Raw genomic sequence first — 15,643 nt, forward strand, 5'->3', positions numbered from 1 at the left:
ACATTAGCGCATAAAACCCATATATAATCGTAAATAATACTTCTGTAGCGTGTGCGTGCATGCGTGCGGTGCGTGCATTTAAAGTTGTTATGGCGCAAATACATTTCTGATCTTCCAATTGTTCCTGGCAATCCAAAGACTTATATAGATAGACCGGCCCTTGCCATAAAAGGCAAGACCTTTCTAGATGCTTTCTGTGGTAGATCTGTCGTTTTTTTCTGATGACGCTCGAAGAAAAAGACGGATCTACTAAAAAGCACCTGGAAAGGCTATATGTCTGCTCCGGGTAAGTTGCCGAGTAAGTTGCTATGCCTCTTATGGCAGGGGCCGGTTTATATCTATATAAGGGCCGGTTGTTCCAACCTATTGGTAAGCTATAACTAATAGTTTGAATCATATGTCTATCCAGTCTATCTTTGTCTAATGTAAAGGATAAACAAAGACATACATATGATTTAACTATTAGGTAGTTTACCAACAGGTTGGAACAACCAGCCCTAAGTCAATGTGGGCCAATCATGCAAATACATTTGTGACTACATAAAATATATATGTATTGTTTTAGCAGTGGCGTTTAAAAATTTGCGGTACGTACCTCTGGTGCGCGAGCTTGATGCAATTGTATCTGTCACAGGAGAAAAAGGTCGAACGGTCTGTTCGCTATCGCTATCGCTTAAGCTAATAGCGCCAATATCGTCGTTAGGTGTATGAAAAATATTTTCGAGATCTATAAAAAATATAATATGCAATAAAAGAATGCTTTTATTCCAGACGTTATATTATGTAAAAAAAAAAAAAAAAAAAAAAATCGCCACCACTAAAAGTCGATCAATTATGCTGTTTTATTAATCAAATAAGGGAAAGTCCGGTAGTATCGGTCAACGAGCAGTATCGCGGTCACTTAGATGTGGTAGCGTTTCTATAATACCTATAAAAACGCTATAACATCTAACAATAAGTGACCGCGATACTGCTCGCTGACTGATACTACCGGACTTTCTCTTAATATTCGTAAAATCAATATGTCCTCATGCTGACTTGTTAAGTGCTTAGACAATTTATATTAGCTGATAACCCAGGTAGGAGAATAACGTCTGAAGACGTCTTAATGACGTCTAATTGACGTCTAGAGACGTCATTAAGACGTTATTTGACGTTATTCTCCTACCAGAGAAGTTAATAAGCCGTAATGATCAGTTCGCGTTACATTTTTTAAAATTATTTTTTAGAGATTTGTCGTTTATATTAAAAAAAAACTATTCAATTAAATTTGTCTATAATGTGAGAAAATCGCGAAAGAGAAATAACGTACATATAACATTCAGGTTGCTAAAATATATAAATGTATTAATATATATGTATCAATTTCATCACGGCAAACTGTTTCAACATTTCTTTCAATTTATTACACATGGTGCTATATCTTTGTGACTTTTATTCTACGAAAAATTAGCAATTAATTCTGCACTGAATAAATATAACACAAATGTATCAGTAGTGAGAAATAACATATTTTACCTGCGGTTTCATGAATCCGTGGTAGTCTCGCGAATCTACCGCGACGTCCGCGACGATTAGGAGGTCTGCCACGACTCCTTCTACTTCTATTTGTAAAGGCAAGTTCGTCATCCGTAAGTGTGGGTAGACATTCTGATGAAGCTATCAGAACAACATGAATACACATTAATGTATAAAACCCATATATAGTCGTAAGTAATACCTCTGTGTGTGTGTGTGTTGTGTGTGTGTGTGTGTGTGTGCGTGCGCGCGTGCGTGCGTGCGTGCGTGCGTGCGTGCGCGCGCGCGTGCATGCGTGCGTGCGTGCGACGATGAGCGTTTAGGAAATGAGTTTCAATCGGCTATAAAAAGAAACAGTAGTTAAAAATTTCTGATTACAAATTAAAAAATGCTTTAATACACATTTAATTTTTCTACGTAATCGTCGTCGATCTCGATATATTTAATGCATTATGGTACACAGCTTGTTTGGCTGTGTCAAACAATTCTGCCGCCAGTAAATTGAATAAAACAGCAACTGTTTAAAAAATATTGAAATAGTTTGAAAACAACGTAGATTTAGGGCTTACGTTTAGAAGACCGTCCCTTCCTAAAATAAGCCACGGAATATTCCCACAAATATTCTAACTAAACACCCTGTGTGCATATTTATAGTCTATAAGATACAAATTATTATCTTACATGTCTGTAGATTGCGACCACGTCTGCGAGGTCTCCCGCGACTACGTGAAGGTAAGTCGTTTGTTCTTATAATATTCTCCAGTATTGGTTCTGAATTGGACTCAGTATTGGACTCTGATTCAGCGATAATCGTTGCTATATTAATTAAATAGAAAAGATTAGTAGAAAATAAAAGATCTTCTTTTATATGTTTTAAAATATAAATATACAGGGTTTCTATAAAGTTCGTTGCCATCCTTATAATTTGGAAAAGGTTCAAAATTATGAAAAACCGCAAAATACGTGTTCGATCATTTTGAGGGGCTACTCTTTTAAGGAAGATGAAGAGGTTGTCCCCCCAAGGGAAGCCCAGGGGATCTTAACTTAAAAATTTTAAACCCTTCTATATTGTAATATATCATTTAAAAGAGCATAAAAAAAGAAAATTTCTGAAGATTGGTTTTTTCGAACTTTGACCCTAAGTAACTCCCGAACGGGCCAACGTATCGATCTCTAGTTTGCGCCAAAAATTTTCTTTTTTTATGTCCTTTCAAATAATATACTACAATATAGGGGGTTCCATTCCGAAATATAGGAGTGGCAACAGACTTTACAGAAACCCTGTATATATATCATACGATATCTATACATATACATACATTTATAAGGTACATATGCAGGAATAGAGACAAAATTATTAGGCACCTTTTGTTTCTTCTGAATATCTTGGAACAAATGAGTTTTTTGTTTACGTGTTGTTTTCATCCTTATTGATCTCGTAAATTGTTCAAACAGTTGAGGTATAAAGTCTATTACATATCATTTTAGGTAAACAGCAATATTACTCAGAAAAGTATTTACTTCGTATTTCGACTTTGATTAATACAGACGCAATTATTTCCATTTCACAAACAATTGCTAGACCTTTTGTCTGTTCACTGCCTACAGACAAAAAAAGTCTAGCACTTGCTTGTAAAATGGAAATAATTGCGTCTGTATTAATCAAAGTCGAAATACGAGGTGAACAGTTTTATGAATAATATTGCTGTTTCCATAAAAAAAATAATAAACTGTACCTTAATTGTTTGAACTATTCATGAGATCAATAAAAATGAAAACAATAAAAAGTTTACTCTTATTCAGTTTCAAGATATTCAGAAGAAGAAGGGGGCTTAATAATTTTGTCTGTGTGTGGCTGTATTTATACTATATATAAAGATACAAATTATCCTACCTCTCTGAAGATTGCAACCACGTCTGCGAAGACGTAGTCTCCCGCGACTACGTTGAGGTGAGTCCTCGTTCGTCCTTATATTGTCCATCAATAGTGGTTCTGAATCCGGCTCCGATTCGTCGATAATCGGTGCTGCTGAAATTGAATAGAAAGATTAATTAATAGAAACTGAGACATTAGATGATATACACATTAATAAGAAAGAAAGAACTCAATAAGAATAAATAAAATTAAATTAGATTACACGCACATGCAGGGCTTTGCAAAAATATTTTTTAATGTTAAAACAACGATGGAACATAATTGCCTTAATAACATGTCAGAAATAGAACGGAAGTGTAAACTGCACTTTAGAAGGGAAGATTGATAGGTAAAAATGGTAATTTTAAAATATTATATACCTGTATGCGTGTCTAACAGATTGCTATCTATTGTTTCTTGATATCCTAGGGTGTCGTCTAGACTGTCTGGAGTATCGGCTTGCAAATCTGCAATAAAAATATATTTCTTTTCCCTTTTCTACAAAATATATGTTACGAAACACATATTAGGTATATAGCATAAATTTTAAGACAAACCAAAGTTCTCCTGGGGCATTTGCGATACGTTGCTAAGTGTTTGCAGAAATTCTCTCAGCGAAAACCTGCAGTAATAAAAAATATAAACATATAAAAAAGTTACGGTAATGCAATATATTACTACACGTACTAAAAAAAATAATATAGCACAATTCTAAAAGTATGGATGTGTATATAAATATATATAAATACACACACACACACACACACACACCACACACACACACACACACACACACACACACACACACATATGTTAGGAGCATACATGATTTCTTTAGTCTTTTTGCAATTTGAGCTTTGTTTTATAAAATATGAATTAGAATTCAATCATTGAAATAATTGTCGTTATTTGGAATGACTTATTTCTTTCTTCTTCTGGGAAACTGACGGATTCTGTCGCGATAGAAGTTTCTCGGTTTGAAGGCGATAAAGTCATTAATGAATTTTTGAATGTTGGACATATCTTGGAAGTGTTGTCCAGCCAACGAATGTTACATCGACCTGAACAGGTGGTAATCGAAAGGGGCCAAGTCTGGTGCATGACAACGTTCGGCCACTCCGACTCAGACCATTTCAAACTTGGGCTGGGACGTCCTATCTCACGTGGCTTATTCACCAAACTTGGTCCCTTCCGATTACCATTGTTCACGTCGATGCAACATTCGTCGGCTGGACAATAGTTCCAAGATATGTCTTGACATCCAAAAATTCATCAATGACTTTATTGCCTTCAAACGCATACACTTCTATCGCGTCGAAATCCATCAGTTTCCCGAAAGTTGGAAGAAAATCATTGCAAATAACGGCAGTTATTTCGATGATTAAATTGTAATTTATATTTTTTAAAACAAAGCTCAAATATTGCAAAAAAATACTAAAAATTATACATACTCGTAATATATATCTCTATCATAAAATTGTCTTTAAAGTAGATATTAATTACCTTCCTGAGCTCAAAGAGGCTTGTGCTTCCGCAATACGCTTGTCGCGCGTTACATTATGTCGGACGCGTACTCTCTTTACGCTACGTCCCTCCGCTAATCTCCCAATATTTATCTCTTGATCGAGAAGCAATTCGCCTAAATTATCTGTAAAAAGTGAAAAGATTATATTGCAGGAACACTTTTATACAATGTGCAGAACATTTACAAGTTGTTGCGATAGTAAGCAGTACATACGAACAAAATGCCAAATATTAGGATGTATTCCACCAAATCTATGAAAAAGTACGTAATGGAAACTTTCCACGAAGTTGTTTGTCCGTATAGGCGTACCAAAAACGGAAACTTTTTCTTTCAAAGGAAGCCAAACACGCCTTAAATAAACAGTAAACTGCAATACAGTTGGATATTCTGTCGATATCAGATCAGCCTCTTCTTGTATTATTCGCAATCCTTCTTCAAATGCATTGACCGGTGCCAATGGCAAGGCCATGGTAAAACCAAGAACCTTTCTAGGGGCTTCCATTAGACCCAATGCTTTCCAACGCCTTAATACGGCCTGCATAAAATATAATATTAAATATAATATTAAATCATACTTAATAAGCAGATGAGTTACATAAAAAAAACGCTTTATAAAAATTACAAAAATATTCGTTTCTGTCGTTTGCATACGTACCTGATTAAAATGAAACCAACAACCAGTTATACGTGCTTCTGGAAAAGTCTCTCTTGCAACTGTCATTGCTGCACGTTCGTAATCACTCATAACTGACTGCACTCCTTGCAGTGCATCCGGACGCAGTTCCTTTACTCTTCGCCAAATCGCATTATACACATCGACGGTGCGCTTCTCACACAATATAAAAAGGACCGGTATACCCTAGTGGATAAAAGGCAAAAAAAATATATAGCATAAAAATGTCTAATCATTTATAAGAAGATCAAAAGCTATTAAATTAATCTAACACACATGCACGCACGCACGCGCACGCACACGCACACACACGCACACACACGCGCGCGCGCGCGCACACACACACACACACACACACACACACACACACACACACACACACACACACACACACGCCCGCACGCACAACATACCGTGTCCATATATCGTATATGAATGGTATATAATTGCGCGAAGGATGGCACTCTGGGAACGACCTGTTCAAAAGGATAAATTTCTTCAAGTAATGTATATAAGGATATTAAGGATAGATATTTAGGATTAACTATTATTAATATAAGGATAGGTATATATTTTGAAACTTTTTTGCTCTTATAGCTTTTATTTAAATCTTGAATGTTGCTTACCGAAAATGTACCGTCCATGAATATTTCTGTGGATGTTGCTAGCGCGTTTAGTAGGGTATCGGTTGTAAATAGCACCGCTCTATAGCCACTATCCGATAGTACTGTGCCTTTATAAATGTGTTCGGTGGGCTGATAATTCATCAATGCTACCTCAAGACCGACAATAGTCTGTGGTATCTCCGGTCTGTGACGTATTTGTTCTCTGTACAGAAAACTTCTCATAGTACGGTAAGATATATTTTTCGCAGCCACTGGATTTCTGTAAGAAGCATTGTAAACAAAATTATCTAACAATAAGTTAAAAGGTTTGACATTTTTGATCTAATAATGTTAATATTATTAAAATTGCTTAATATTTATTTGTTTTCTTTTTAAATTCTTTTATTTGATTGATTAATTAGAACGGGAAAGATAAAGATATATTTATTTAGATTAATTAAACTATTTTAATTAAACATTTTAAAGCTATTATATAATTATTTAAAATTTTATATGTGCAGCTTCTATTATACGTAGGTATATAGTACGTGTCAATACAAATAATTAAAATAAATTTTTACAAAGTCTGCGCTTATTTATTCCCATTGGGAAATTAAAATCTATAATACACGTAAAAAAAACGTGTGTTATATATAGATTTTATTTTCCCAATAGCCTCCAACGGGAATAAGCGAACGCAGGCAAAAAATGTGTACCAAACAAACGAAATGCACACAGAAAAACATTGAGAACACGTCGTATTCTCACATAACGACTTTGTTTATCTTAAGATCGCTTTCTTCGTGTCTTTCAAACTTTCAGACGATATATAACTATATAACTGTCTCTCGGACAATATTGTAATTAAATAATATAGAATATAAATTTTGTAACATGAAAAGCAAGTAATCGAATTACTTTCTACATAAATCTTACCGTTGACAACTATTTTTGCATATTTTACACATTTATCTTGTATAAATCAAAAATATTTTAATACTTTGACTTACCGTCGGCATACCATGTCGAATATATCTTTTGGCTTCATTATTGTCTCTCGGAAAATTCGCAGCATTTCCTGCTTCATTTCCACCTCTTGTAACGTTGTCTCGTTCGATGGATGATTGTGCGACGTTTTTAATGTGTACGTCTCGTCCTGATTTCGCACCAATACCCCATAGCAATTAAGACCTCGCCGCGATGAACATCGATAGATGCCATTGCATCGTTTATCGCTATGATAAACGTGTCCATCGTATATGAATATGGCCGTACCATTACGTTTTCCCGGTACTTTTTCCATTGTAGCACGTGTATTATTTTGAGATATTAAATAATATTAAATAATATTATAATATTATAATATTATGTACAATTGCACATGTCAATTAGACGGTTTCCTTCAATGTCGCTTCTCTATTATTTAGGATTCTTTACGTGCGTAATAGAGAAACCGAAGACAAAGCGGGAACCATAGCTAAATTCCTTCATATATCCTCCACTCGTAGGATTTTAACAAATTTGCTTTATGGCCAGATTCTAATTCTAGGGTTTCTAGTCGCGTGCTCGGCGTGCACTGAAACAATTGAAATGACAGCCAATAGATGCCTGATCACGTTACGACTCTCGTTATCCTTTCTAGCAAAATTATTATACCAAGGCGATACTCGCGATTCGGCAGTTCGGTACTTGCGAATCTTGCGATTGTCGTCTAAGTCGTGGATGTGTTCGGACTTGTTTTGTGCTGAATAATTTTTGAAGATTGCTGATGCAATCATAATTTCCACTCAGACGTCGTTACGCGAATCAGTGATTCTTTGTTAAACAAACAGTGGCAAATCTGGCCGTACTGTCCGCTGAAAAGCGGCAGGAGCCAATGTAAAAATAAGAAGAAGAAGAAGAAGAAGAAGCGATCGTCGTCTTCACGAATGCCGGCCGTTTTTGGAGCAGCACTGCTTGAAGGCCATTATATAGGAAGAAGTCTTCGCGAATGTTCGCAGACATATAGCAAAGGGCTTATTGTAAGATATATATTTCTTCTTTTAATTACAGTTTTGTTTCATTTATTAACGGCAGAGAAAAAATGTTTCTCGTAACGTAACTAATATACATTAGTAATTATAGATATCGCTTATTTTAGCTCGTTCTCTCTCAAAATAATACACGTGCTACAATGGAAAAAGTACCGGGAAAACGTAATGGTACGGCCATATTCATATACGATGGACACGTTTATCATAGCGATAAACGATGCAATGGCATCTATCGATGTTCATCGCGGCGAGGTCTTAATTGCTATGGGGTATTGGTGCGAAATCAGGACGAGACGTACACATTAAAAACGTCGCACAATCATCCATCGAACGAGACAACGTTACAAGAGGTGGAAATGAAGCAGGAAATGCTGCGAATTTGCCGAGAGACAATAATGAAGCCAAAAGATATATTCGACATGGTATGCCGACGGTAAGTCAAAGTATTAAAATATTTTTGATTTATACAAGATAAATGTGTAAAATATGCAAAAATAGTTGTCAACGGTAAGATTTATGTAGAAAGTAATTCGATTACTTGCTTTTCATGTTACAAAATTTATATTCTATATTATTTAATTACAATATTGTCCGAGAGACAGTTATATAGTTATATATCGTCTGAAAGTTTGAAAGACACGAAGAAAGCGATCTTAAGATAAACAAAGTCGTTATGTGAGAATACGACGTGTTCTCAATGTTTTTCTGTGTGCATTTCGTTTGTTTGGTACACATTTTTTGCCTGCGTTCGCTTATTCCCGTTGGAGGCTATTGGGAAAATAAAATCTATATATAACACACGTTTTTTTTACGTGTATTATAGATTTTAATTTCCCAATGGGAATAAATAAGCGCAGACTTTGTAAAAATTTATTTTAATTATTTGTATTGACACGTACTATATACCTACGTATAATAGAAGCTGCACATATAAAATTTTAAATAATTATATAATAGCTTTAAAATGTTTAATTAAAATGTTTAATTAATCTAAATAAATATATCTTTATCTTTCCCGTTCTAATTAATCAATCAAATAAAAGAATTTAAAAAGAAAACAAATAAATATTAAGCAATTTTAATAATATTAACATTATTAGATCAAAAATGTCAAACCTTTTAACTTATTGTTAGATAATTTTGTTTACAATGCTTCTTACAGAAATCCAGTGGCTGCGAAAAATATATCTTACCGTACTATGAGAAGTTTTCTGTACAGAGAACAAATACGTCACAGACCGGAGATACCACAGACTATTGTCGGTCTTGAGGTAGCATTGATGAATTATCAGCCCACCGAACACATTTATAAAGGCACAGTACTATCGGATAGTGGCTATAGAGCGGTGCTATTTACAACCGATACCCTACTAAACGCGCTAGCAACATCCACAGAAATATTCATGGACGGTACATTTTCGGTAAGCAACATTCAAGATTTAAATAAAAGCTATAAGAGCAAAAAAGTTTCAAAATATATACCTATCCTTATATTAATAATAGTTAATCCTAAATATCTATCCTTAATATCCTTATATACATTACTTGAAGAAATTTATCCTTTTGAACAGGTCGTTCCCAGAGTGCCATCCTTCGCGCAATTATATACCATTCATATACGATATATGGACACGGTATGTTGTGCGTGCGGGCGTGTGTGTGTGTGTGTGTGTGTGTGTGTGTGTGTGTGTGTGTGTGTGTGTGTGTGCGCGCGCGCGCGTGTGTGTGCGTGTGTGTGCGTGTGCGTGCGCGTGCGTGCGTGCATGTGTGTTAGATTAATTTAATAGCTTTTGATCTTCTTATAAATGATTAGACATTTTTATGCTATATATTTTTTTTGCCTTTTATCCACTAGGGTATACCGGTCCTTTTTATATTGTGTGAGAAGCGCACCGTCGATGTGTATAATGCGATTTGGCGAAGAGTAAAGGAACTGCGTCCGGATGCACTGCAAGGAGTGCAGTCAGTTATGAGTGATTACGAACGTGCAGCAATGACAGTTGCAAGAGAGACTTTTCCAGAAGCACGTATAACTGGTTGTTGGTTTCATTTTAATCAGGTACGTATGCAAACGACAGAAACGAATATTTTTGTAATTTTTATAAAGCGTTTTTTTTATGTAACTCATCTGCTTATTAAGTATGATTTAATATTATATTTAATATTATATTTTATGCAGGCCGTATTAAGGCGTTGGAAAGCATTGGGTCTAATGGAAGCCCCTAGAAAGGTTCTTGGTTTTACCATGGCCTTGCCATTGGCACCGGTCAATGCATTTGAAGAAGGATTGCGAATAATACAAGAAGAGGCTGATCTGATATCGACAGAATATCCAACTGTATTGCAGTTTACTGTTTATTTAAGGCGTGTTTGGCTTCCTTTGAAAGAAAAAGTTTCCGTTTTTGGTACGCCTATACGGACAAACAACTTCGTGGAAAGTTTCCATTACGTACTTTTTCATAGATTTGGTGGAATACATCCTAATATTTGGCATTTTGTTCGTATGTACTGCTTACTATCGCAACAACTTGTAAATGTTCTGCACATTGTATAAAAGTGTTCCTGCAATATAATCTTTTCACTTTTTACAGATAATTTAGGCGAATTGCTTCTCGATCAAGAGATAAATATTGGGAGATTAGCGGAGGGACGTAGCGTAAAGAGAGTACGCGTCCGACATAATGTAACGCGCGACAAGCGTATTGCGGAAGCACAAGCCTCTTTGAGCTCAGGAAGGTAATTAATATCTACTTTAAAGACAATTTTATGATAGAGATATATATTACGAGTATGTATAATTTTTAGTATTTTTTTGCAATATTTGAGCTTTGTTTTAAAAAATATAAATTACAATTTAATCATCGAAATAACTGCCGTTATTTGCAATGATTTTCTTCCAACTTTCGGGAAACTGATGGATTTCGACGCGATAGAAGTGTATGCGTTTGAAGGCAATAAAGTCATTGATGAATTTTTGGATGTCAAGACATATCTTGGAACTATTGTCCAGCCGACGAATGTTGCATCGACGTGAACAATGGTAATCGGAAGGGACCAAGTTTGGTGAATAAGCCACGTGAGATAGGACGTCCCAGCCCAAGTTTGAAATGGTCTGAGTCGGAGTGGCCGAACGTTGTCATGCACCAGACTTGGCCCCTTTCGATTACCACCTGTTCAGGTCGATGTAACATTCGTTGGCTGGACAACACTTCCAAGATATGTCCAACATTCAAAAATTCATTAATGACTTTATCGCCTTCAAACCGAGAAACTTCTATCGCGACAGAATCCGTCAGTTTCCCAGAAGAAGAAAGAAATAAGTCATTCCAAATAACGACAATTATTTCAATGATTGAATTCTAATTCATATTTTATAAAACAAAGCTCAAATTGCAAAAAGACTAAAGAAATCATGTATGCTCCTAACATATGTGTGTGTGTGTGTGTGTGTGTGTGTGTGTGTGTGTGTGTGTGTGTGTGTGTGTGTGTGTGTGTATTTATATATATTTATATACACATCCATACTTTTAGAATTGTGCTATATTATTTTTTTTAGTACGTGTAGTAATATATTGCATTACCGTAACTTTTTTATATGTTTATATTTTTTATTACTGCAGGTTTTCGCTGAGAGAATTTCTGCAAACACTTAGCAACGTATCGCAAATGCCCCAGGAGAACTTTGGTTTGTCTTAAAATTTATGCTATATACCTAATATGTGTTTCGTAACATATATTTTGTAGAAAAGGGAAAAGAAATATATTTTTATTGCAGATTTGCAAGCCGATACTCCAGACAGTCTAGACGACACCCTAGGATATCAAGAAACAATAGATAGCAATCTGTTAGACACGCATACAGGTATATAATATTTTAAAATTACCATTTTTACCTATCAATCTTCCTTCTAAAGTGCAGTTTACACTTCCGTTCTATTTCTGACATGTTATTAAGGCAATTATGTTCCATCGTTGTTTTAACATTAAAAAAATATTTTTGCAAAGCCCTGCATGTGCGTGTAATCTAATTTAATTTTATTTATTTCTTATTGAGTTCTTTCTTTCTTATTAATGTGTATATCATCTAATGTCTCAGTTTCTATTAATTAATCTTTCTATTCAATTTCAGCAGCACCGATTATCGACGAATCGGAGCCGGATTCAGAACCACTATTGATGGACAATATAAGGACGAACGAGGACTCACCTCAACGTAGTCGCGGGAGACTACGTCTTCGCAGACGTGGTTGCAATCTTCAGAGAGGTAGGATAATTTGTATCTTTATATATAGTATAAATACAGCCACACACAGACAAAATTATTAAGCCCCCTTCTTCTTCTGAATATCTTGAAACTGAATAAGAGTAAACTTTTTATTGTTTTCATTTTTATTGATCTCATGAATAGTTCAAACAATTAAGGTACAGTTTATTATTTTTTTTATGGAAACAGCAATATTATTCATAAAACTGTTCACCTCGTATTTCGACTTTGATTAATACAGACGCAATTATTTCCATTTTACAAGCAAGTGCTAGACTTTTTTTGTCTGTAGGCAGTGAACAGACAAAAGGTCTAGCAATTGTTTGTGAAATGGAAATAATTGCGTCTGTATTAATCAAAGTCGAAATACGAAGTAAATACTTTTCTGAGTAATATTGCTGTTTACCTAAAATGATATGTAATAGACTTTATACCTCAACTGTTTGAACAATTTACGAGATCAATAAGGATGAAAACAACACGTAAACAAAAAACTCATTTGTTCCAAGATATTCAGAAGAAACAAAAGGTGCCTAATAATTTTGTCTCTATTCCTGCATATGTACCTTATAAATGTATGTATATGTATAGATATCGTATGATATATATACAGGGTTTCTGTAAAGTCTGTTGCCACTCCTATATTTCGGAATGGAACCCCCTATATTGTAGTATATTATTTGAAAGGACATAAAAAAAAGAAAATTTTTGGCGCAAACTAGAGATCGATACGTTGGCCCGTTCGGGAGTTACTTAGGGTCAAAGTTCGAAAAAACCAATCTTCAGAAATTTTCTTTTTTTATGCTCTTTTAAATGATATATTACAATATAGAAGGGTTTAAAATTTTTAAGTTAAGATCCCCTGGGGCTTCCCTTGGGGGGACAACCTCTTCATCTTCCTTAAAAGAGTAGCCCCTCAAAATGATCGAACACGTATTTTGCGGTTTTTCATAATTTTGAACCTTTTCCAAATTATAAGGATGGCAACGAACTTTATAGAAACCCTGTATATTTATATTTTAAAACATATAAAAGAAGATCTTTTATTTTCTACTAATCTTTTCTATTTAATTAATATAGCAACGATTATCGCTGAATCAGAGTCCAATACTGAGTCCAATTCAGAACCAATACTGGAGAATATTATAAGAACAAACGACTTACCTTCACGTAGTCGCGGGAGACCTCGCAGACGTGGTCGCAATCTACAGACATGTAAGATAATAATTTGTATCTTATAGACTATAAATATGCACACAGGGTGTTTAGTTAGAATATTTGTGGGAATATTCCGTGGCTTATTTTAGGAAGGGACGGTCTTCTAAACGTAAGCCCTAAAATCTACGTTGTTTTCAAACTATTTCAATATTTTTTAAACAGTTGCTGTTTTATTCAATTTACTGGCGGCAGAATTGTTTGACACAGCCAAACAAGCTGTGTACCATAATGCATTAAATATATCGAGATCGACGACGATTACGTAGAAAAATTAAATGTGTATTAAAGCATTTTTAATTTGTAATCAGAAATTTTTAACTACTGTTTCTTTTTATAGCCGATTGAAACTCATTTCCTAAACGCTCATCGTCGCACGCACGCACGCATGCACGCGCGCGCGCACGCACGCACGCACGCACGCACGCACGCGCGCACGCACACACACACACACACACACACACACACACACACAGAGGTATTACTTACGACTATATATGGGTTTTATACATTAATGTGTATTCATGTTGTTCTGATAGCTTCATCAGAATGTCTACCCACACTTACGGATGACGAACTTGCCTTTACAAATAGAAGTAGAAGGAGTCGTGGCAGACCTCCTAATCGTCGCGGACGTCGCGGTAGATTCGCGAGACTACCACGGATTCATGAAACCGCAGGTAAAATATGTTATTTCTCACTACTGATACATTTGTGTTATATTTATTCAGTGCAGAATTAATTGCTAATTTTTCGTAGAATAAAAGTCACAAAGATATAGCACCATGTGTAATAAATTGAAAGAAATGTTGAAACAGTTTGCCGTGATGAAATTGATACATATATATTAATACATTTATATATTTTAGCAACCTGAATGTTATATGTACGTTATTTCTCTTTCGCGATTTTCTCACATTATAGACAAATTTAATTGAATAGTTTTTTTTTAAATATAAACGACAAATCTCTAAAAAATAATTTTAAAAAATGTAACGCGAACTGATCATTACGGCTTATTAACTTCTCTGGTAGGAGAATAACGTCAAATAACGTCTTAATGACGTCTCTAGACGTCAATTAGACGTCATTAAGACGTCTTCAGACGTTATTCTCCTACCTGGGTTATCAGCTAATATAAATTGTCTAAGCAATTAACAAGTCAGCATGAGGACATATTGATTTTACGAATATTAAGAGAAAGTCCGGTAGTATCAGTCAGCGAGCAGTATCGCGGTCACTTATTGTTAGATGTTATAGCGTTTTTATAGGTATTATAGAAACGCTACCACATCTAAGTGACCGCGATACTGCTCGTTGACCGATACTACCGGACTTTCCCTTATTTGATTAATAAAACAGCATAATTGATCGACTTTTAGTGGTGGCGATTTTTTTTTTTTTTTTTTTTACATAATATAACGTCTGGAATAAAAGCATTCTTTTATTGCATATTATATTTTTTATAGATCTCGAAAATATTTTTCATACACCTAACGACGATATTGGCGCTATTAGCTTAAGCGATAGCGATAGCGAACAGACCGTTCGACCTTTTTCTCCTGTGACAGATACAATTGCATCAAGCTCGCGCACCAGAGGTACGTACCGCAAATTTTTAAACGCCACTGCTAAAACAATACATATATATTTTATGTAGTCACAAATGTATTTGCATGATTGGCCCACATTGACTTAGGGCTGGTTGTTCCAACCTGTTGGTAAACTACCTAATAGTTAAATCATATGTATGTCTTTGTTTATCCTTTACATTAGACAAAGATAGACTGGATAGACATATGATTCAACTATTAGTTATAGCTTACCAATAGGTTGGAACAACCGGCCCTTATATAGATAAACCGGCCCCTGCCATAAGAGGCATAGCAACTTAC

At 35.1% G+C, this 15,643-nt stretch overlaps 2 protein-coding genes across 2 annotated transcripts; one reads left to right on the forward strand and one right to left on the reverse strand.

The window, feature by feature from the left end:
• Positions 1-3,801: 3,801 nt before the first annotated feature.
• LOC139785959 (uncharacterized) lies at positions 3,802-7,539 on the reverse strand. The gene is made up of 7 exons (XM_071725137.1): positions 7,247-7,539; positions 6,258-6,516; positions 6,045-6,107; positions 5,614-5,817; positions 5,172-5,493; positions 4,937-5,081; positions 3,802-4,055 (listed from the first exon to the last, which is right to left on the reverse strand). The coding sequence occupies exons 1-7, from the start codon at positions 7,537-7,539 to the stop codon at positions 3,980-3,982; spliced, it is 1,362 nt and encodes a 453-aa protein (XP_071581238.1). The 3' UTR covers positions 3,802-3,979.
• Positions 7,540-8,409: 870 nt separating this feature from the next.
• LOC139785960 (uncharacterized) lies at positions 8,410-12,149 on the forward strand. The gene is made up of 7 exons (XM_071725138.1): positions 8,410-8,702; positions 9,432-9,690; positions 9,841-9,903; positions 10,125-10,328; positions 10,449-10,770; positions 10,861-11,005; positions 11,890-12,149. Exons 1-7 carry the CDS (start codon positions 8,410-8,412, stop codon positions 11,963-11,965), a joined length of 1,362 nt encoding a protein of 453 aa, XP_071581239.1. The 3' UTR covers positions 11,966-12,149.
• Positions 12,150-15,643: the final 3,494 nt, after the last annotated feature.

This window comes from Temnothorax nylanderi, unplaced genomic scaffold (assembly GCF_030848795.1).
Source record: "Temnothorax nylanderi isolate EJ_2023f unplaced genomic scaffold, tnyl_v1.0 TNYL_tig0926_pilon, whole genome shotgun sequence".
Lineage (NCBI taxonomy): Eukaryota > Metazoa > Arthropoda > Insecta > Hymenoptera > Formicidae > Temnothorax > Temnothorax nylanderi.